The sequence below is a fragment of the Periplaneta americana genome, chromosome 16 (genome assembly GCF_040183065.1).
Source record: "Periplaneta americana isolate PAMFEO1 chromosome 16, P.americana_PAMFEO1_priV1, whole genome shotgun sequence".
NCBI lineage: Eukaryota > Metazoa > Arthropoda > Insecta > Blattodea > Blattidae > Periplaneta > Periplaneta americana.
Genome location: NC_091132.1, coordinates 157,951,373 through 157,972,514, shown reverse-complemented (window position 1 = coordinate 157,972,514; position 21,142 = coordinate 157,951,373). Strand labels below are relative to the sequence as shown.

The 21,142-nt window shown below is 33.7% G+C and overlaps 4 protein-coding genes across 6 annotated transcripts in view; 3 read left to right on the top strand and 1 right to left on the bottom strand.

The window, feature by feature from the left end:
- LOC138691560 (zinc finger protein 665-like) overlaps window positions 1-18,595 on the top strand; it is a 53,531-nt gene extending 34,936 nt beyond the window's left edge. The window contains exon 8 of one of the 2 annotated variants that reach the window (XM_069813629.1): window positions 17,104-18,595. In XM_069813629.1, the coding sequence (XP_069669730.1) occupies window positions 17,104-17,155 (52 nt within the window). In that variant the 3' untranslated portion in view covers window positions 17,156-18,595. Of the gene's footprint in view, window positions 1-8,953; window positions 14,598-17,103 lie in introns of those variants that run through there. The other variant, XM_069813628.1, reaches the window with a different exon arrangement.
- Window positions 1-21,142, top strand: part of LOC138691562 (gastrula zinc finger protein XlCGF57.1-like) — a 449,766-nt gene that overhangs the window by 314,346 nt on the left and 114,278 nt on the right. The gene's annotated exons all lie outside the window — the stretch shown is intronic.
- Window positions 16,621-20,304, bottom strand: LOC138691573 (uncharacterized). Of its 2 annotated transcripts, none has more exons than XM_069813670.1 (4): window positions 19,839-20,304; window positions 18,513-19,066; window positions 18,152-18,229; window positions 16,621-17,056 (listed from the first exon to the last, which is right to left on the bottom strand). In XM_069813670.1, the coding sequence occupies exons 2-4, from the start codon at window positions 18,663-18,665 to the stop codon at window positions 16,685-16,687; spliced, it is 603 nt and encodes a 200-aa protein (XP_069669771.1). In that variant the 5' UTR covers window positions 18,666-19,066; window positions 19,839-20,304; the 3' UTR covers window positions 16,621-16,684. The 2 variants fall into 2 exon arrangements, with proteins under 2 accessions (XP_069669771.1, XP_069669772.1); XM_069813671.1 differs by having other exon boundaries at window positions 18,513-18,877; window positions 19,839-19,854.
- The window catches only part of LOC138691564 (zinc finger protein 678-like), a 225,026-nt gene continuing 222,926 nt past the window's right edge, over window positions 19,043-21,142 (top strand). The window contains exon 1 of the transcript XR_011329911.1: window positions 19,043-19,146. The gene's annotated coding sequence lies outside the window, so the exon portion shown is untranslated. The remainder of the gene's footprint in view (window positions 19,147-21,142) is intronic.

Here is a 21,142-nt window from a genome sequence, read left to right as displayed (position 1 = left end):
TTCCCACCACAATCTGAACACACGCTCTCGCCATGAAACAATACTAACAATACCATCCCATCGCACCTCCTCATACTCATCCTCTTTCACAATAGCCCTGCCAAGACTCTGGAATTCGTTACCTGCTAGCATCAGGGACTGTCGAAATAAAATTCAATTCAAACGCAAACTTACTAGGCACTTGGTCAGTAATTGAGACTCGTTCAGACATGGTTTCTTGTAAATAGTTCTTTTAATCTACCACAAAATATCTGAATATCCGGTAATTTCATCACTATAGAATTTTGTTATTCTAGGTTTAATTTGTAATTTAGTAAATACAAAAATATTCTTTGTTCTTAACTTCTATGATAAAATGTCTAGCTTTCATTAATCAGGTATTCTTGTCGCACTTTAATTTTTATTGTAATTGTAATTGTAAATTTAATATTAATTGTAATCTTATTGTTCATGTTATAGTTGTAATCCCCTGGTAGAGGGGCAGAGAAGGCCTGAAGGCCTTATCTCTACCAGGTTAAATAAATAAATCTAATCTAATCTAATCTAATCTATTACGAAATAGAATAAGTAATGTTCCACTCCAAGTTTTCCAAATTTAAAATGATAAAATTAACTAAGTATAAACATTTTTTATATTACAAGACTAAGGAATAGAAAAAGTTATAACACATTTGCAATCCGGAATTTCGAAACAATCTCAGAAAATAGCAAGCTCGTGTCGAAAAAAAGTAAAGCCAAGTCAGTCACTTTACACAGTTTCTTACAAGATTATGCAAGCTGGCGCATGAAATTCGGGTCTAAAGTGGATCCCGCGTAACGCCAATTCCGCCGCTCGGAGCGCTGTTCGGTTCTAGATACTCGTAGCAGAACAATTAAACTACATTGACATTTGGGGCATTTAAAGGACTCACCGTTACTTATTAAATGCTTCGTACAATATTTTATGGTCAGTAGATGTAATTTCAAAACTTGTACTCGTCAATTGTATTAAAATACATGGCTGTCATTCTTGATATTAACAGATATTACATATTATAAACTAAGGCACTATCTCCTGTTGTTCAATTCATGCACTGTACCTTTTGGAAATAATGAAAGAAACTTAATACATTTTACATGAGTACTGTCGTCTACCTTTCTCACGTGTTTATTTATTTATTTATTAATTATTATTATTATTATTATTATTATTATTATTATTACTATTATTATTATTATTATTAAGTTCCAGTGAATTAAGATACTGTATTATCTTCCATTTCCCTGAATTCATAATCTAATGATCTGTAAATGAGTCTAACTTTTCTCTTTCTTTTTAAAAAACATATTGACATTGAAGTTCTATGATGGAAACTGCAGTTACAATGCGTGATAAGTACAATTGTGCGATTTTTCTTGCACACGTATGTGGTGAAATAAATATGTAATAGGCCTTCTGATTAATTTGTGGTGCATAGTAATAGCAAATGCTGTAATATTTTAATATGTGTAAACATTTTTTTTTAAATTTGAAGTTAGAATTATATTAAATTAAATTAAGGAGTTAGTCTGCAATATATGTGATTAGAAATGGTTTTCGCATTTGACGATATCACAAAACATAAACAAATATCTCTGGAAATTTCTTTTTTTTTTAGAATGTTGCCGCACATAGGCATATGCGCAACTGCTCTCCCTGCTCCCCATTTCTCTTTTAGTAATGTCTGCATCTCGGTGCCCTTGTGTGTTTTTTTAGTAGGTTATTTTACGATGCTTTATCATCATCGTCGGTTATTTAGCGTCTGAATGAGATGAAGGTGATAATGCCGATGAAATGAGTCCGGAGTCCAGCACCGAAAGTTACCCAGCATTTGCTCATATTGGGTTGAGGGAAAACCCCGGAAAAACCTCAACCAGGTAACTTGCCTCAACCGGGAATCGAATCCGGGTCACCTGGTTTCACAGTTTGACGCGCTGACCGTTACTCCACAGGTATGGACCTTAGTTTTCTGTCGTCACTCATGACATGTCAATTTAATGAAAACATAAAGAAACATCTTTGATACACCATACGGTGATAGTTGTACCTTATCACAATGAGTAATTGTAATTATTATTTATTTTTTACTCGTAATGTCGTAATAATATTTGATTTGGCTTGGAGAATGAGGGGACTAATGGTCAGTGCGTATGGCCGCGAAACCCGGTAGCCCGGGTTCGATTCCATGTCGGAGAAAATTACCTGGTTGAGGTTTTTTCCTGGGTTTTCCCTCAACCCGATACGAGCAAATGCTAGGTAACTTTCGGTGCTGGACCCCGATTCATTTCACCGACATTATCACCTTCATTTCATTCAGACGTTAAATAACCTGAGATGTTGATCCAGCGTCGTAAAATAACCCAATAAAATAAAAAAGTGAGGAGACTACGTTACACTAAACTTGGCATGCACAACATTAAAATTGCATAGCTGCGTGTGTTGTATCTTAAATAATGTAAATCTTAGATGTGTCAATATTCAGCCATTGTCATAGAATATTTCGCCATTGCAAATGTTTTTTAATCACACTCATTTTCTCGAAAGTATTTAATAACGCTAGTGATTGTCTTAAGGCAAGACAAACGAAGAAGTACACTAGTTCAATGATAATAATAATAATAATAATAATAATAATAATAATAATAATAATAATAATTTATTTTTATTTAGAATATTAAAGTGCAAAACAACAGCACAAGGTCAATTACAGTTTAGCACAAGATTAAAAAAAAAAAAAAACAAAACAAAACAGAACAAATGATGATGAGAATGAATGACAGAAAATGGCAGTGAGATGAACTACAATCAATATACAGTAATAGTCAACGTTAATCATTGACCAAATGCAACAAAATAAATAGCAATAACTAACAGTAATAAAAGATATTAAATAACAAGTAAGGATATATCATGCATAAGTAAAATCAAATCATATCTTGCAAATTAGCACTTTCAATACACCTGGCTACTGGAGAAAGTGTTTTAAATAATTTAGTGAAGTAAACTCCTTGACCACGAAAACCTTTCACGGAGTTCTAAGATAGGTGTTACGTATAAAAGAATCACAATCAGTGACACCATTCATAGCATTACTAAAGAAAGTGTGATCAGTATCCTGACGTCTCGAATACAGACTTGTACAGTTAAAGTATTTACTAGATAGTTCATAATTTAAAGAAGAGGAGTTGGGTACAAATCTGAACGCACAAAGAGAAATGAATTTTCTTGGGATATTTTCTAGTTTAGCCGAATCAGTAGAAGTAATAGAGTTCCATGCAACAGATGCATATTCTAATTCAGACCTTACTAAAGCATAATATAATGTAAGTAGTGTATCAGGAGAGGAAAAGGAATAAGTAATAGACCTAATGAGACCATGAATGATTAAAAAAATTATCAACGCGGTCATGAAAGTACAATTTAGGATCAAAATATTAACTTACCGAGATCCTTTATACAGTCCTTCCTGATTATGGAGGCATTCAATAGCGAATAGTTAAACTTTAATGTAGTTGCCTTCCTAGAAAAAGAGATAACGTATGTTTTAGAAATGTTCATTTTCATACCATTATAGTCAGCCCAGTCCCGCGCCGTGGCGTCGTGGTCTAAGGCATCCTGCCTAGGACTCGTGTTACGGAATGCGCACTGGTTCGAGTCCTCATGGGGGAAGAAATTTTCTCATGAACTTTCGGCCAGTGTATGGGACCGGTGCCCACCCAGCATCGTGACGCACTTGGGGAGCTACAATAGGTAGCGAAATCCGGTTACGCAAACCAGCTACCACCCCTGCTTCAGCATGTGGCCGTGAGGCCAGCAGCCGGCTGGTCGGTCTTGGTCCTTCCTGGGTTGTAGCGCCATGGATTATTATAGTCAGACCAATGTTGAATGGCATGTATATCGTTTTGAAGTTAATGACAATCTGCAAGTCTATTAATTTTCCTAAATATTTTTAAATCATCGGCAGGGAGAAGATAATAACAGATGGGCTTACAAATGTCATCAATAAAAAGCAAGAATTATAACGGACCTAACGTGGAGCCCTGTGGAACACCACAAAGAGTAGTGAAAGGATCAGAGAGAGAGTTTTCCAACCGAACACAAGATTGTCTGTTGGCTAAATAGTTTTCAAATAAGCTAAGATAATTAATGCAAAGTCCAAACTAATCTAATTTACTTATTAAGATTTGATGAGGAACAACATCAAATGCTTTACTGAAATCAAAATAAATGGCATCAATTTGGCCTTGGGATAATAATAAAAAATAATAATAACAATGATGATGATGATGATGATGATAAAAATATTATCTGATAGTAGAAGGAACTGGTAGTTCCTATCAGCATTAAATTAGAGGGAATCTGAGGGAAAAACACGGAACTGAAAAGAGTCAACTTGCCAGAGTAAGTGAACCTGATGAAGAAGTATAAGAAATAAGAATGATGAACTCCTTGCATCCTTAGATTCCGAACATTTAAATCCGAATATGCTATGTATTACCGAACACCATATGAAACAACAGGAAATATTGTCTCTCTCTCACCGGAAGGATATAAATTAGGTGCTAGTTACTGCAGACAAAATCTTGAGGATGAAGGCGTGAGTGTATTTCTCAAATCTGACCTTAATTTCAAAAATATTGATTTTTCACATTTTTGCAAAGACAGGGATTTAGAAATTTGTGCTGTTGAATTAGAAAATGAAACATATAATTTCATTATAATATGTCTATATAGAGCACCATCTGGAGACTACAAAATTTTATTCATTTATTGGAAAAGACACTAGAATACTTACAGAAACTGAAACGTGAATGCATTATTTGCGGAGACATCAATATCGATTATCTAACAGAAAGCAATAGGAAAGATCAACTAAATTCATTGCTAGCATCTTTCAATTTAATTTACACAGTGAACTTTCCGACCAGAATACAAGGGGATTCAGCTACTGCAGTAGACAACATATTCATCGGAAAAGAAAAAATATCTCAAACATCCCCAATAATTATTCGGATCACGATACTCAACTCCTAAGTACAAATATTAACACATCATCAAAAAAACCAACTAAAGTGAGATTCAGAAATATAAACACGGAATCATTAAATAATTTTGAAGTAAATCTTAAAAATGAAACATGGGAATTAGTATACAGTCAAAGTGATATGAACAGTAAATTCAACGAGTTTCATAAAACATTTCTAAATATTTTTTAATCCAGTTTTCCTGTAAAGTATAAAAATGAAACAATATGTAACAATAGATGGATTACACAAGGTATTAAAATCTCATGCAAAACCAAGAGATCATTATACATACAGAGCAGAAATAGTAATGATACAAACTTAAAATAAAAATTATTCAAAAATATTACACAAAGTAATTAAAAAAGCTGAAGAATTACACTATAATACAACAATACAAAACTCTGATAATAAAATCAAAATAACTTGGAACATAATTAAAAAAGAAAGTGGACGATCGAAAAGTAAAGTAACAACTAGACCCTTATATTTAACAATACAAAAACGTCAGACCCAAATGAAATTGCAAACATAATTTAACAAATTTTTCTTACAATAACTGATTACCTCATCCCCCAAGATAATTTTACTAACAGTTCAGATTCTTTAACACAATATTTCCCAACAAAATTCCCAAATATTCAAATATTTCCAAAAAAAAAAGAAATAATTGCAATTATTAAAAATCTAAAGTCAAAATACTCCTCAGGGTATGATGAAATAACAAGCAAAATATTAAAAGCGAGTTCACATATTATAACTGGGCCATTAAGTTATTTATGTAACTATTCAATGTTCAATGGTAAATTTTCCGCGAGATTAAAATATTCTGTGGTTATTCCTATGTTCAAAAGGGGAGAAACAACGTCTCCAGAAAATTACAGACCCATATCACTTCTACCAGTCTTCTCCAAAATCTTTGAAAAAGTAATGTATAAAGGATTATATCATCACCTACAAAGATACAACATTTTAGTACCAGAACAATTTGGATTTAGAAAAAATAAAGTCACAGAAAATGCAACATTTAGTTTAACTGACAAAATTCTGGAGGCAGTTAATAAAAAATTACAAGTTGGAGGGATATTCTGTGATTTATCCAAAGCATTTGACTGTATAACTCATAAAATCCTGCTAGATAAATTAGATTATTATGGAATTAAAGGTGTTGCACACCAATGGTTTCACTCATATGTAATAGATAGGAAACTGAAATTTGAAATCAATACAACTATGAAATCTGCATCTACATGGGGAACTATTAATAATGGAATTCCTCAAAGATCAATATTAGGTCCCCTACTTTTTCTAGTGTTTATAAATGATCTTGTCCACCTAATAAAAGATGTAGGTCATCCCATATTATTTGCAGATGACACAAGTATAGTAATTACAACCAATAACTCCAACACATTCCAATCTTCAACAGAGGAAATTCTCTTCAAAATATGTGACTGGTTCTCAGTCAATAAATTAATATTAAATTGTAACAAAACTAACATAATTCAATTTAAATCCTGTCCAAATTCAACGTCTCAAATTTCTAGCGCAATAATTAATATTGATATTGATATTATTTATTAATAGTTCAAAAGTACATAACTTAATCTTAAAACTGATACATTCACAAATAATGATAATACACAATATTTACACAATTTAATAACAAATTTTCTATCATATAATTATTCAACTTATGTTGGTTTAACTTACACTTACTTCTGGTTTTAGTGCAAGTTTTCACCCTATCGCATTTATTTTTTACACATTCAAAACTTGTTTACATGCTAAGATAGAAATTCTCATTTTTTATTTTCTATAATAAACAAGTGTATATAAATCGTCCTTGCTGCTATATTCATCTAATTGTCTTTTACCACAGTCATATTTATATTTAAATTTCAGTTCCTCGTTTACACAATACTTAACTATTTCATGTAATAAATATCGCATAGAGGTTAGCAGATGCAGACAATATGTGAACAAACAGAATAGCTGAATCAGAACATTCTATGTGAATATGTAGGGCAGTGTCTAACCTCGTGCTTACGCTTGTCAGCAAAATCCTCGATGTAACCTTATTACAGCTGTCAGCTTACTTGTTTAAACACATTATTTGTCAAACTAATTACATGATAACATAAATTCCACTTTAATCAATTCAATCGCATGCACTCATTTCCATTCATTGCTATTATGTTTCTAATACATTTATAAATTAGTACCATCCTGTCAAATTAAAGAATAATATTTACCAATTTATAACGTCTTAATCTTTTTATCACTTTTATCATCTATAATAATTTACACCGTTATTACTTAATAAATTCATAAAAGTATTATTTTCAATTTTATTTATTAAAACTTCGACACTAATAAATCTTATTTATTTTTTTTAAATATGTCTACCATTCTTACTTAATTAATTATAAATTTTTCTAATAGCAGGAAAGTTTATTCGTTATAATTAATATTATATCCCTATTAGAAACAACAACCACCAAATTTCTTGGCTTAAAAATCGATAAGGTGTTAAATTGGAAAAATCATATTAAAGACATTACCCCCAAAGTAAATTCAGCTTGTTTTGTTATTAGATCTATGCAAAAGATAGTAAATATCAATACCTTAAAAACAATATACTTTGCATACTTCCACTCGGTAATGAGTTTTGGAATAATATTCTGGGGAAATTCCAGAGATAGTAACAATATATTTCTATTACAAAAAAGAGTAATTAGAATAATAGTAGGTGCCAAATCTAGGGAATCGTGTAGGGCTATTTAAAAAAAAATTACAAATAATGCCCATGGCTTGTCAGCATGTCTTTTCATTAATGATCTTCCTCGCTTGTAATTGTGAAAACTTTGTAACTAATTCAACTGTTTATAGCATAAATACACGTAAAAAATGACTTTCATACTCCATCGGCAAGTCTATCGTGCTATCAAAAAGAAGTGCGTTATATGGCAGTAAAAATTTTTAATAGCCTCCCTATCGATATAAAAAATGAAACTCAAAACATAAAATTATTTAGGGCCACATTAAAGAAGTACCTAATTTTTCACACCTTCTATTCTGTAGGTGAATTCATGACATTCAATAACACTTCATAAAATTGATACTAAAACTTTGTGTTGTACTAGTAGACTATATTGTAAATCTCGTCTATATATATTGCATCTAGACTGTGACTATAAATTAAGATTTTATAATGGTATTAAGTTTTTTGACTCGTTCCATATTCTAGCTGTAAGCATGTATGAGTACCATGGAATGTTAATAAATAGAATACAATGCAATACAATGTAGTTCGAAAACAGAATTTTTAATTGAACAAATCCAGACTTTCGGGAAACAAAATCATAAACTCCATTAAATCACATTGAAAATCCGTATACTTTTATTTAAAAAGTCACCAATAAGTCTGAATTAAGACTGTAATATGCTTGACATGTTTATAATCTTCGTACTTCATCAGTAATGCAAAACTAATAAAATAATTTTTACGATACACAATGCTTAGTAATGGAATTATTCATCATTTAGTAGAACTGCGAGGCGAACCTAGCGGCAGAAAGTGTAATGAAGCTCCGAGTGCCACTCTTGACCGTGCTATTTGACTGCTTGTGTAATCTCGTAAGCAACACTTTGGAAGGAAAAGTCAACTAAGGTTTACTAACGTGGTGTAATCCTTGTAAAATTTTATGCACAGGTGTAGACCAATATGCTGAGACAATTTTGATTCTTCCAGCATTACTCATAAATTATTTATATAAGGATGTACATCTCTATATCTCTATTGGTAATATACCTCCTCTTGAAATAGGTTTGCTTGGATTTGAATATTCAATTATTCAATATTTATTTTTTGCAAATATCCTGTAGCTTTATAGTTTATTTTCTTTAGGATTGCAACTACCATTGAGAAGACTGTATCGTCAGAATTGGACGGTATTGCACTTGAAGAGAAAGAGACTGTGTGTGAGATGTCCAAGAATACAAGTTTCTCGGGGAGACTTGCGCGGACTCGTGAAGATGAAAAGCAATTAGAATTTGGATTGTCTAAAATATGTTCCTCGAATTGGGCAAAATTGAATAGGGATTTGGCGAAGGACACAGTCAAGATACCTTTGAAACACGATGTTGATTGTACCTGTTTTCCGACGAAAAGTAGCCTTGAAAGCCATGAACGCCGCCATTCGGACGAGAAATTTTTCAAATGCGATGTTTGTGGTAAGTGTTTCTCGGAAATGTGTACTCTAAGAAGGCATATAAGTCGGCATACAAGCGAAAAATCTTTCAAATGCAATTTTTGTGGCAAGTGTTTTTCAAAGTCTGGTAACCTGAAAGTTCATGAACGCCTGCATACAGGCGAAAAACCTTTCAAATGTGATGTTTGTGGTAAGTGTTTTACAAATACTGGTAACCTAAGAAGTCATGAACGCCTACATACAGGTGACAAACCTTTCAAGTGTGATGTTTGTGTTATGACATTCTCGCATTTGAGTTATCTGAGAAATCATGGACGCCGGCACACAGGCGAGAAACCTTTCAAATGTGATGTTTGTGGCAAGTGTTTTTCAAGGGCTAGTAACCTGAAAGTTCATGAAAGACTCCATAAAGGCGGGGAACCTTTCAAATGTGATGTTTGTGGTAAGTGCTTTACAAATTCTAGTAACCTAAGAAGTCATGAACGCCTACATTCAGGTGAGAAACCTTTCAAGTGCGATGTTTGTGTTGTGGCTTTCTCGCATTTGAGTTATCTGAGATACCATAAACGCCAGCACACAGGCGAGAAACCTTTCAAATGTGATGTTTGTGGGAAGTGTTTTTCAAAGTCTAGTGGTTTGAAAGTTCATGAACGCGTGCATACAGGCGAAAAACCCTTCAAATGTGATGTTTGTGGTAAGTGTTTTATAAATTCTAGTAACCTAAGAAGTCATGAACGCCTACATACAGGTGATAAACCTTTCAAGTGCGATGTTTGTGATATGGCTTTCTCGCATTTGAGTCGTCTGAGATATCATGGACGCTGGCACACAGGCGAGAAACCTTTCAAATGTGATACCTGTGGCAAGTCGTTCTCGGATATGAGTCTCCTGAGAAACCATGAACGCCTCCACACGGGCGAGAAACCTTTCAAATGCAATGATTGTGGCAAGCTTTTTTCGAATTCTAATAACAAGAAAGTTCATGAGCGTCAGCATACAGGCGAGAAACCTTTCAAGTGTGATGTTTGTGACAAGTGTTTCTCGGAGTCTGGTACCTTGAAGAGACATAAATTATTGCACACTGGAGAGAAACATTTCAATTGTGGTGTTTGTGGCAACTCTTTCTCGCAATTGAGCCAGTTAAAATCCCACCTACGCCGGCACACGGGCGAGAAGCCTTTCAAATGTGATGTTTGTGGGAAGTTGTTCTCGGATTTGAGTTCCATGAGAAAACATAAACGCCTTCACACAGGCGAGAAAGTTTTCAAATGTGATGTTTGTGGTAAGTTTTTTACATGTTCTAGTAACCTAAAAAGTCATGAACGCCTGCATACAGGCGAGAAACCTTTCAAATGTGATGTTTGTGGTAAGTATTTCTCTCAGTCTGGTGGCTTAAAAGCTCATGAACGCCGGCATTGAGACGAAAAAACCTTTCAAGTACGATATTCGTATTGTGTGATCATCTCATTCAAGGAGTTTAAAAAGCCATAAACTGGCTAGGAAACTTCTAATTGTAATGATTGACAAATGAGTTTCGCTTGCAGATATAGTTTAAGTGTTAATGAACCCATATTGTTAAAAATCCTTACTTATGTTATTTTGTGTTTAGTATTTCTGTCGGTAGGGTAACCTAAAATGACATGAACGCCTATAAGGGAAATTTCTTTTAAATGTTATGTTTATGAAAAGTGTTTAGTTTGCAGGATTATTTTAATTATGTTTTCAAACACACTGACGAAAAGATTTGGTAATGCGATGTCTGTGAAATGTGCATTTCTCAATCCTGTAAGTTAAAAACTTCAGGCCTGGTCCACAGTAAACCGAGAACGGAAATACAGTTAAATGCATACAATGAAAGTGAACATTTGCAATTAAAGAGAAACTTTCAGGGATCATGAAACTTAATCACTGTGTTGTCATCATATAAGTACTTTCTCATCGTATTTGTTGTAGCAAGGAGGACGTAACATGATATCTTCTTCTTACATTGTGTCTAACTCTGAAATTCAATAGAATCGCTTTCAGTATTATTCTACGTTTATCTGAACAGATTACCACGTGATTTGGATTCTTAAATATTTTGTCATAAATTTTGAAGTTAGTTAACCTATGTTTATGTTAACTGGCTTGTACTCATGAAAGAACGCCATTTGTAATTTATGCTCAAATTACATCTAAATGCCTAATGTCGACTTTATATATCGTTATTGACATACTTATCGATATGCATTGTCGTTTTAGTTGTTGGTTTATTGGGAATCAAAAAATACTTGTAGTCATACAATGTGGGTAAATCTAAAAATTTTATTAAAGTAACCCTAATTTTACATATTTATCAAGTTATTTCTTATTTGTACTCATTCATGACCTATGAAATATAAACCAGAGTGAAACGAGTCTTTGTGCTACAAGATATACGGGCTATGTCTACTAGTGTAATGAGTGGAACAAAGTGAATCAATATTCATATGTAAACAAATTATTTTCTTGAACCCTAACGTACAAAAAAAAATTAATAACCTATACTTATTCATTCAACCATAAATTCTCCCTAAAATAATAAAAAAATATATAAATTACTTGAAGTAAACCTTCTACGGCTTTTTATTTGTCATGCGTTGGGTTTTCTTACAGAAAAGAAAGAGAAGACGCAAGCTTAAGCACAGTCTAGTATATACATTCACGAAGCTCAATACTTACTAAATAATCATTCATGGACAGTTCAAATATGCATCCATCGATAGTTGCTAACCATCAGGATCGCTACTATCGCCTCATCACAGAACTTTTCCCTAGGAGACGATAAAATGTATTGCACTAATGATATCGTATTCTTTTGAAAAAATTAACAACTCCCTTCCACTATTGAAATATGAAATACCTAAGGTTTATATATTATTTCCATAAAGTATATATATTATATTTTATAAACTCATCTTCCTGGATCTTTCGGAAGAAGGATAATTGTAACCTATTTTTTCTTACAATTGAGAGTGCTACAGACATCTCCTTGTCCCATATTATTATTCAAATTATTGCATTTTAGCCATTTACAGTTATTACAACCGATAACGAACATTTCACAGTTTACACAACTGTTCACAACAAAGCGAAATACGGCACAGTCAATGGCTTTTCGATCTAGACCAGAGTAATGTTTGTTCGGGTTTTCCATTTCAATGTATGCAGCTCACTGAAATATTACATTATAACTTTATTACGTATCATTGCTAAGTTTTATTTAGTGTAATGTGTCCATAAGTTCCGTTTACTTCTTGTTGCATAATATGTTGCAGAAATAATTAAAAAACTGTGTTATTTTAATGTGAAGACAATTTTACATGTTAACATAATCTGTTCGCATCAACATTTTAAGTTTAGAATTGAAGCTATTTTGAGGTTTAGTAAAAAAGAATTTATATTATGATTTTAATTTAGCACATCTACCTTCCTTACTTGTAGACAGAAAATTAGAGTACGTACGATTGTGTTACTTCGTCACTTAGGTAGTAGTATAATTCATTACTCAATAGTAGTATTAAAATACATACAAAATGAATGTGAGGGATGTCATACATGACATTATGTTTAATTATAATGTATAGTTGCGAATATAGGAATATACGTTAAATATAGTAAACATAACTTATAATTTCCATATAACATACATATGTAGTGGCAGGGCATTGGAGACCACTAAAATTAGACAGAAAGGGGCAACTGGTACAGTAGACATAACCTATAATTTCAACATATCTAAATATCCGTGCGGTGCAACTGAAAATTATTGAATAGTGCATTAAAATGAATGTACAAGAATTTCGCAGTATTTAATCGAAAGAAAGGCATTTATTACACGTACGAACAACGTAATTTTCACATCAAAAATAATATAACACCTGAACTCGCAAGTGAATTATGTCTGAAATGTCTCATAATCATAGTTTTAAATTTTATTAATGCAATTATACTATATTTTAGAGAAATATGTTACTCTTCAAGAATTCCAACTAATTTATATGGTTGAAACGCCGCCCTTCGTGATCCGGTAAAGTGAGTCACATGGTCAGCCTTACGGCCTGTATTAGATCACGATTACAGTGACACATTCTGTTGTTCCTAATACTCACAGCTCTCTGTGCGGCTAGCAAATATCGCGAGAATTGCAAAAATCATCCCAAGCTTCGTGACTGTATATGATAGACTGTGGCTTAAGTTCAGTTTGCAGAAATAAACTGTTGAGTTCCGAAGTTTATGCTCCTGTGCAAGAGTGTGTCAGCAAAATAGCAGAACCCATTTGTAGTGGCAGTGATGTGTAATCCTGCAGTAGTTCGAGTGTGACATTGAAGTTACTGAAATGGAGAAAAATTAATTTATTATCGATTTGAACGAACATTAAACAATATTGGCGACAGAGGTATTCCATTGAAGAAGTAAAAATTGTTCAGAAAAATATTCGCAGAGGGAAGTGCAAAATATAAGCAGAACATTGAGATATAAAAATTTAGAACGGTAGAAGAATACAGAGTCGTAACAAGATAACGGGGAAGAAGTTTTGGACAACATGAAGAAGAATGTTTCTAATACAAAAGATAGATGTTATGGAATTCGAATTTCAACATTGCAGCCTGTTTTACAGTAAACATATGTTGCAAACCGCCAAAGGGCTGTTATCTGTGCTTTTCGAATTGGCGCCTCAAGGTCAACCAACCGACTGCATTTGCTACGTGTGATCACCCCAATCCTGATCCATTCTCGTCAACTAAATTCAGCTGGGACAGCCGGAATTACCAGTGCTTCAGTTCACAGTTTTCAGTTCAGTGACTCGTGTTGTTTTGTACGTGACCTTGATCCGCCAGTTCGATAATAGCAACAGAAGGATAGTACTGGGTACTCCACACAGGGAGAAACAGAAATCTCTGCTACAGACCGTTATGAAACTAGTGACATATTTCTACGGGTCACAGGATATCAGTCAAGCTATGCCTGGGGGGAAGAAATTTGTCCCAGTTAGTAAGGTTGATTAGAAAATGAAAGAGTAACACCGTACTGTTTGATCTGACGAATATGAGCCACCATAACACAATGCTGTTCTTACCTCCAAAACGTACAGTATACGCCATATGTTTGTAACAGTATGTATGGAAAGATTGTAAATAATTAGAGTAATAAGGGTACAGTAAATTATTTGTGTACTTGTTTGTGTTCTTGGGTTTTGTAATTACGTGTGAGTTTCTCAATGTTTGTTATCCTTAGAATGCTATCGTCATTGAGTGGTACTGTATTTGCTACTGTTATTACAAATTGTGTAATAGGTGAAAAAATTGTTTTTGAGCTCTATGTCAGTTTCAGAATGTAATATTTCTTTCCTTCTCTCTTTGTAATTTTATTTGTTTAGGTTGCCTTTTTGTTTTAAATCTTTATTTTAAGAAAATAAGCAAAGGTGAAATATAAAATTACATAGACCTAACTACAAGAAAATTTTTCTCATTGTAATTGTCTTTGGTTTATTTACTTTTTTGTTTTTGTTTCTAATTTCCATTCATATCGAGTAAATTCACAGGATAAAAAAGTAATAAATTTACCTACAAGAAAATATTTCTGAAAATAATTTTATTGCTTTCCTAAGTTTTATCCGTCAGAATCCGTCAAAATTTAAAAAAATTAAATAAGACCCATTCAATATCTATATACAAATAAAAAGCCAATTTTAACACAACCTACTTAATCTGGATTAAAATAATTTTTTAACCTCTGACTTGTTTAACGAGGATATCTGAAACGGGGATTCCTTAACATGAGACGTCACGGGAAGGGCTGTTCAAAGAAAAAGTAAAATCGTTCAACAATTAAACAGTTAAAAACAACAGCTAAAAAGTCAAAAGGCGATATAGATTGTAATTTGCGCCACAAAATCCGTCACCCGTCAAAGCCATTTTTTTTTCCGGCCGCTAAGTTGAAATTCAGTCACATTTGACTGCATTTCCATCCTGTTGGCTACACTGCTAACACGACAGCATATCTCTAGAGCAGTCAGATCTGTTTTGCAGCGTTGCCCACACACAAAATATATCCCAGTCAGTTAAACATCTGGAAATCCGTCAAAATTAAATAAATATGATACCCACTTAATTATATATATATATATATATATATATATATATATATATATATATATATATTAGCGCAACTTCCCTACTAATCTTGGTTAAAATAATAATTCAACCACATCATCTGCCTCTATTTCTACAGTTGATATGCTAGGTTGGTCTACGTTCTCCCCAAACATTAAGGAGTTAAAAAATGACAGCAGCTGAAACACGTGAAGAGACGATGTAAATCGTAATTTCCGCCAGAAAATCCGTCACCCGTCCAAGCCTTTTCCCTTTCGCTACATTGAAATTCCATCAATTTTGACGGAATATCCGTTCAGTTGGCGACCCTAGAGTTTAGTCGCTACATTCACGGCAGCATTGATTTCTTTCGATCCAGATGTCCAAGCAGAAGCAACGATGTTCTCTCATGAATGTCGTGGTTACATACATACGCAGTTCCGCACGTAGACCCTATTTACACTTGCTATTTGTCGCGCAACATTAAGCGCTTTCTGTCGGCTACATGTAGCATCACCGTTTACACTTGGCAGATTTCTCGTCTACAAGTCGCCGCAACTTGTCCAGCAGCGCTTTCTGTCGACTAAATGTAGTGTCATCGTTCGCTCCTAGCAGATTTTTCGTCTGGTACTCCAGGCTAGTTGTCGAGCTCGAGCCACGTGTGAGTGATGTGGTGAGCATTTAAATTAAGACAATGGATTTGAACAATAGAAAAGCAGCTGTTTTAGCTTCTGCAGCTGCGAGTGTTTTGTTAACTTGCGCTAATGAAAAGAAAGAAAAATCAAAGAGACTCTGGGAAAGGAAATGGATATCCAGAAGACAGCAGAAAGGATTATTCCATGTTCTTAGTAAAGAGCTATTACTAGAGGATCAGTTTTCGTTCAGAATCTTTTTGAGAATGGACGAAGACACTTTTCGTTTATTACTAAGTATGGTAGAAACTAAGATTGCAAAACAAGATACCAGGTTAAGAAAATGTATTTCGCCGGATGAAAAACTCTCTGCCACCTTGAGATTTTTAGCAACTGGTGAATCATATCAAAGTATGGAGTATCATACACGTCTGTCAAAATCCTTCCTATGCTACGCTGTTCCCGAAGTTTGCGCAGCTGTGTATGATGCCCTAAAGGACGAATATTTGAAGGTAAGAAATCTCACAATTATAAATAATATTATTTTATTATTAATTCTATTAAAAGTTAAAACTATGAAATAATAATTATAATACTAACAAATCCAATAATATGGTACTGGTAATTCTAATAATTAAATGCAATTAATTTAAACGTGCACTTCCAATTATCAATATTTTCACTAATTGTCACAGTAATTGTATTCGTCACATTCAGTAACACTTACACCACTGTAATAATAATTATGGTCATTGATATCTGAGCCTGATCGTGAACAGGATGATCGTGACGATGCAGAAGATGTTGAAGGCCCTACGTCACGTGATGAGTTCATATCCAATTGTCTGCGGACGCCTTCTGTCATAACCTGGATAATTTTCCACTTTGTTTCGTGATAAAGTGCTTTGTCTGTAATATTCCTTAGTTCAGTGGCCATGAATTTTCCAAATACATCAAATTCGTCTTCTTTGATGTTTGCAAAATTTTCGGCCATCTTCAGGGCCTTCCGTGCATCGTCCTCGAGAGAGGACTTCTTTCTCTTTAATGAGGATTTCTAGAACAAAGAGAAGTTAACATCCATTAATAAATTTTAATTTCTAGTTTCCAGGTACAAAGGATGAATGGAAACAAATGCGGAGAATTACCAAGCTAGATGGCAGTTCCCTTTGTGTCTAGGCGCAATGGATGGTAAATATGTGGCTTTCAGGTGTTTACGTGAAGATGGGTCTCTGTACCATAATTACAAAGGGACGGATAGTATAGTGTTGCTCGCTTTAACAGATGCAGACTATAAGTTCACTTACATAGATATTGGCTGTAATGGTCGCATAAGTGACTGTGGTGTATACAGGCGTAGTACACTATCACAAATTGTGGAAAATGCAGAAGAAAACTTTCCACAAAATGCAACAATTGGTAATAACAGGAATCTACCGTACGTTATTGTGGCTGATGATGCATTTCCACTGCAAGAACATATTATGAAGCCCTACCCATTGACCAGGGGCGTATTTTGCGGGCTACCAGGGCTACCGGCAGTAGTCCAAGGAAATTACAAAAGAAAAAGTTTATAATATAACATAATGTAATAATTTTGTATTTTTAGTTTTACCATAGTAATTAAAATTAAAGTAATTGTTAGATATATTTTGTGTAATAATAGGGTCAGCTGTAGCCCAAACCCTTTAACCAGTATACGCCACTGACCCATTCCGATCGAAAGAGAAAGAGAAGCGGGTCTTTAATTATAGACTAAGCAGAGCTCGTCGTTGTGTTGAACATTCATTTGGAATCTTGGCTAATCGTTTCAGAGTGTTACTAACCACAATTGACTTAAAAGTGACAAATGTGAAAAGTATTGTAAAAGCAGCTTGCGTCTTGCACAATTTTCTGTTGAAACGTAACAGTGATTACATAGAAAGTGAAGCAGGGTTTTCAGACAGTCTACGAAACATACAACAACCAAGTGTCAATAAGTATTGCACACAAGCAGGAAGAATACGAGATTCATATGCCAGCTACTTTTCCAATGAGGGAAGAGTATCCTGGCAAGATGAAAAGATAGAGTAATGAATTCGGATGAAACTTAAATGTACACATTCAATTCACTATTTTTATATTTATATAGTCAGTGTATTTTCTAACTTACCAGCACATATTCGTCCCTGGTGACTTCTGTCAGCATTTCAGTTGAAACAATGGTACTTTCCTGTCCAGATTCGATGAGCTGAAATAAATAAATTAGGCATAAACTAAAATTTTTGATGTCATATTTTCAGATAAGTTGTAATCTGAAACAGTAAATATTTATATAACAAATTTTTTCAGCCTAAAAACTAAAGCTAAGATTTCAAACTGAAAAAAATTGTCCAATAAATCTTTATTGTATTGTATTGTATTAAAATGAATTGTCAATGTATATTAATAATTAATAATTTTTGTTAATGCTGTAATATTGTTAATTTCTAGTGATAGAAATAGAGTACGAGAATAGTGTCAGTAGTGCTTACCTGTTGTGTTGCTATGTTGGAATCAGATTGTGTGCATTTTTGAAAGTCATCCAAAAACGTAAGATGTTCGAAAAAATATAACTTCGGAGTATATATCGTCTGTACCCATTCCACTCTTTTTAGACTTTTCAATTTCATTTTTTTCTCTTGCATATTGACTCCTGATGTTCTTTATTTTTGTTTTGATGTCGGACGGAATAGTATTGGGACGAAGAGACTCCAAATTTTTACTAATAAACTGCAGCGCATTTTCCCTCCGAATCCTATTGTGATAGTCCTTACTTCTGATGTCATATAAGCACGGACATTGCTCGTAAAGCTCGATTAATTTCATTACTTGGTTTTTGTTCCACTCTGACATGATGCTACAAAGCGGAAACAGAGAAACAGCTGATCAAAAGCTGTCTGCTACTGCCTTTTCCGAACCATGTTCGGGTCCTGTCGCGTCAATTCGGCTGGCCCACCTAGGAAATGTCGCACAGAACTAGAAACAGCTTCTACTCAGCAGATGTCGAAAGGGAAGGAACGAAATCCGTACTGCGCATGCGCCCGCGCTGTAAGTCGAACGACAAATAGCCAGTGTAAATAGGGACGTAAGCTTATTTGTTTCGTAGGATTACAATTGTAGAAAGAGGTAAGTTGCAAAATTTTATCTCCCATGTATATAACACAACATAAAATTCAGACTACAATATAAGCGTCGTTTTGTTTTCAATATACTGTATCTGTTTTACTATTATCACTGTTTCGTGGCACGTTCTTGTTTGAGAAATTATAATATTAAATAAGGGGAAAAAGAACTCGACACTTTACCCCATTATCTCCTTGCTTAGTTACCTCTTGATTGATGCCTTATATATGTCATTTATGATATTCTAACCTGACAAGGGACAGTTGGTTAAACAAATATTATACGATGTTTAAACTGATTTTTACATTGATTTTTTGGTGAATATTACTTATGTCCCAGACACTATAGGAACTTGATAGAATACCTTGAAAATGCCTTGGATTTATAGTACTGATCAATAGAAATTAATGCGATCACTGGGATAGCTGTAAGCCCACCCAATGCGCCCTAAATACGTACCTTATATAAGAAAATTGTCGCGAGTGAATGAAGAATACGGTCATATTTCTTTAATGTAACAGTGGCTTTCAGTGTCGCCAACATAGTAATAATACTATACACTTAATCAAACCTAACCTAATCTCTCTCACATTACTACGCATTTCATCTAACCTAACCTGTCACATAATACACACCTAATCTAACATAACCGAACCTGTCACATAATACTATGCACCTGTAGTAACATTGCTCACATTTAGTATAATTTCGTTTGCTTGTATTGCTGGCTCTGCTTCTCGTGTCAGTACCATCTAGTGTAAGTGGATCACAATTCGAGAAAGCAAATATTATGACTACTTTCATAATAAGAATCGCCCCATGCAGAAAGGGCTTCAGTCCATTAGACCTGGTTTTGAGAAAACTAAGGAAAACAGTCTGTACTTTGTATTCCTTTCTGCATAGAACTCTGAGCCTGACGCTTCAGTTTCTATCTTTCCAAGCATTGGACTGAATATCTTTCTGCACAGGCTGATGGAACCATCCATAAAGATATGATTTCCATCGATATCTCGTTTTTTCAAAATTTGTGACTGAAGCCCTTTCTGCATGGAGCGATTCAATTACATTTAGTTCGTCCAGTATATATTTTGTGATATATTACAATTTGTTGATGTAGTAATATATATATATATATATATATATAAGATTTGAAATGTGATGAAAAGTATTGAAAATTGGTTTATAGCGCCACATTGACAGTAGAGATGGGAACGACATATCGGATTTTACAAAATACTGATATTTTCGTTTTGATATATCGATATCGAAATTTTTATTCAATATATCGTAGAATATATCGGTTTTCTCATAAATTTATCGGTTTTATTTATATTTGTTTTTGTTTTTGTGGAATTATTATGAACAACAAAATCCACACTAGATAATTCAACTGAAATAAGGCGTTAATGAAAGTGGGCAGTTACATAATTGTGCAATCTTGAAATATCCAATCCAATCAATGCCTTTCTCTGATTGGCCGGTCTAGAATTCGAATTCAAACTATTTAATATGCAATACCTAATTCAAAATCAAACGTGTGCGAACGTGAGACTGAGACGGGAGGTTTATCTACTACTGTTTTAGTATTAATTTCTCCAAGGCAGCAGCAACTGCCACTCTGGAAAGGAACTGTTTGACTTCAAAACTTTGATTTCTATGTTTTTAGATGGAAAGAGAAACAAGGATGTAATACTGGTTTGAGATTTATTTACTGCTAGGATTTCTATGCACAACCTAGTACTGACATTGTTTTAGTAGATAAAATTTTTATCCCCCTAATCACCATCATTATCATCATCACCACCATTGAGATTTTGAATGCTGGAGTGTAACAATAAATTGCAATGGGAACTTACTATAGAAGGTTTGTATCAAATCACTTGTGAAGTTTGTTAAAACTTGTAACATTCTAAGTACATTTAAAAATGAATACAAGTACTGTTTACTGATATTTAAAAATGAATACAAGAACTGTTTACTTACATTTAAAAATGATTAC

What these genes read in the sequence shown, in the direction of transcription:
- LOC138691573 (XM_069813670.1), bottom strand. Translation starts at nt 18,665, where the DNA reads ATGCAAGAGAAAAAAATGAAATTGAAAAGTCTAAAAAGAGTGGAATGG. An exon ending in CCAACATAGCAACACAACAG is followed by an intron (nt 18,230 to 18,512) that starts GTAAGCACTACT and finishes TATTTATTTCAG; the next exon opens with CTCATCGAATCTGGACAGGA. An exon ending in CCAGGGACGAATATGTGCTG is followed by an intron (nt 17,057 to 18,151) that starts GTAAGTTAGAAA and finishes TCTTTGTTCTAG; the next exon opens with AAATCCTCATTAAAGAGAAA.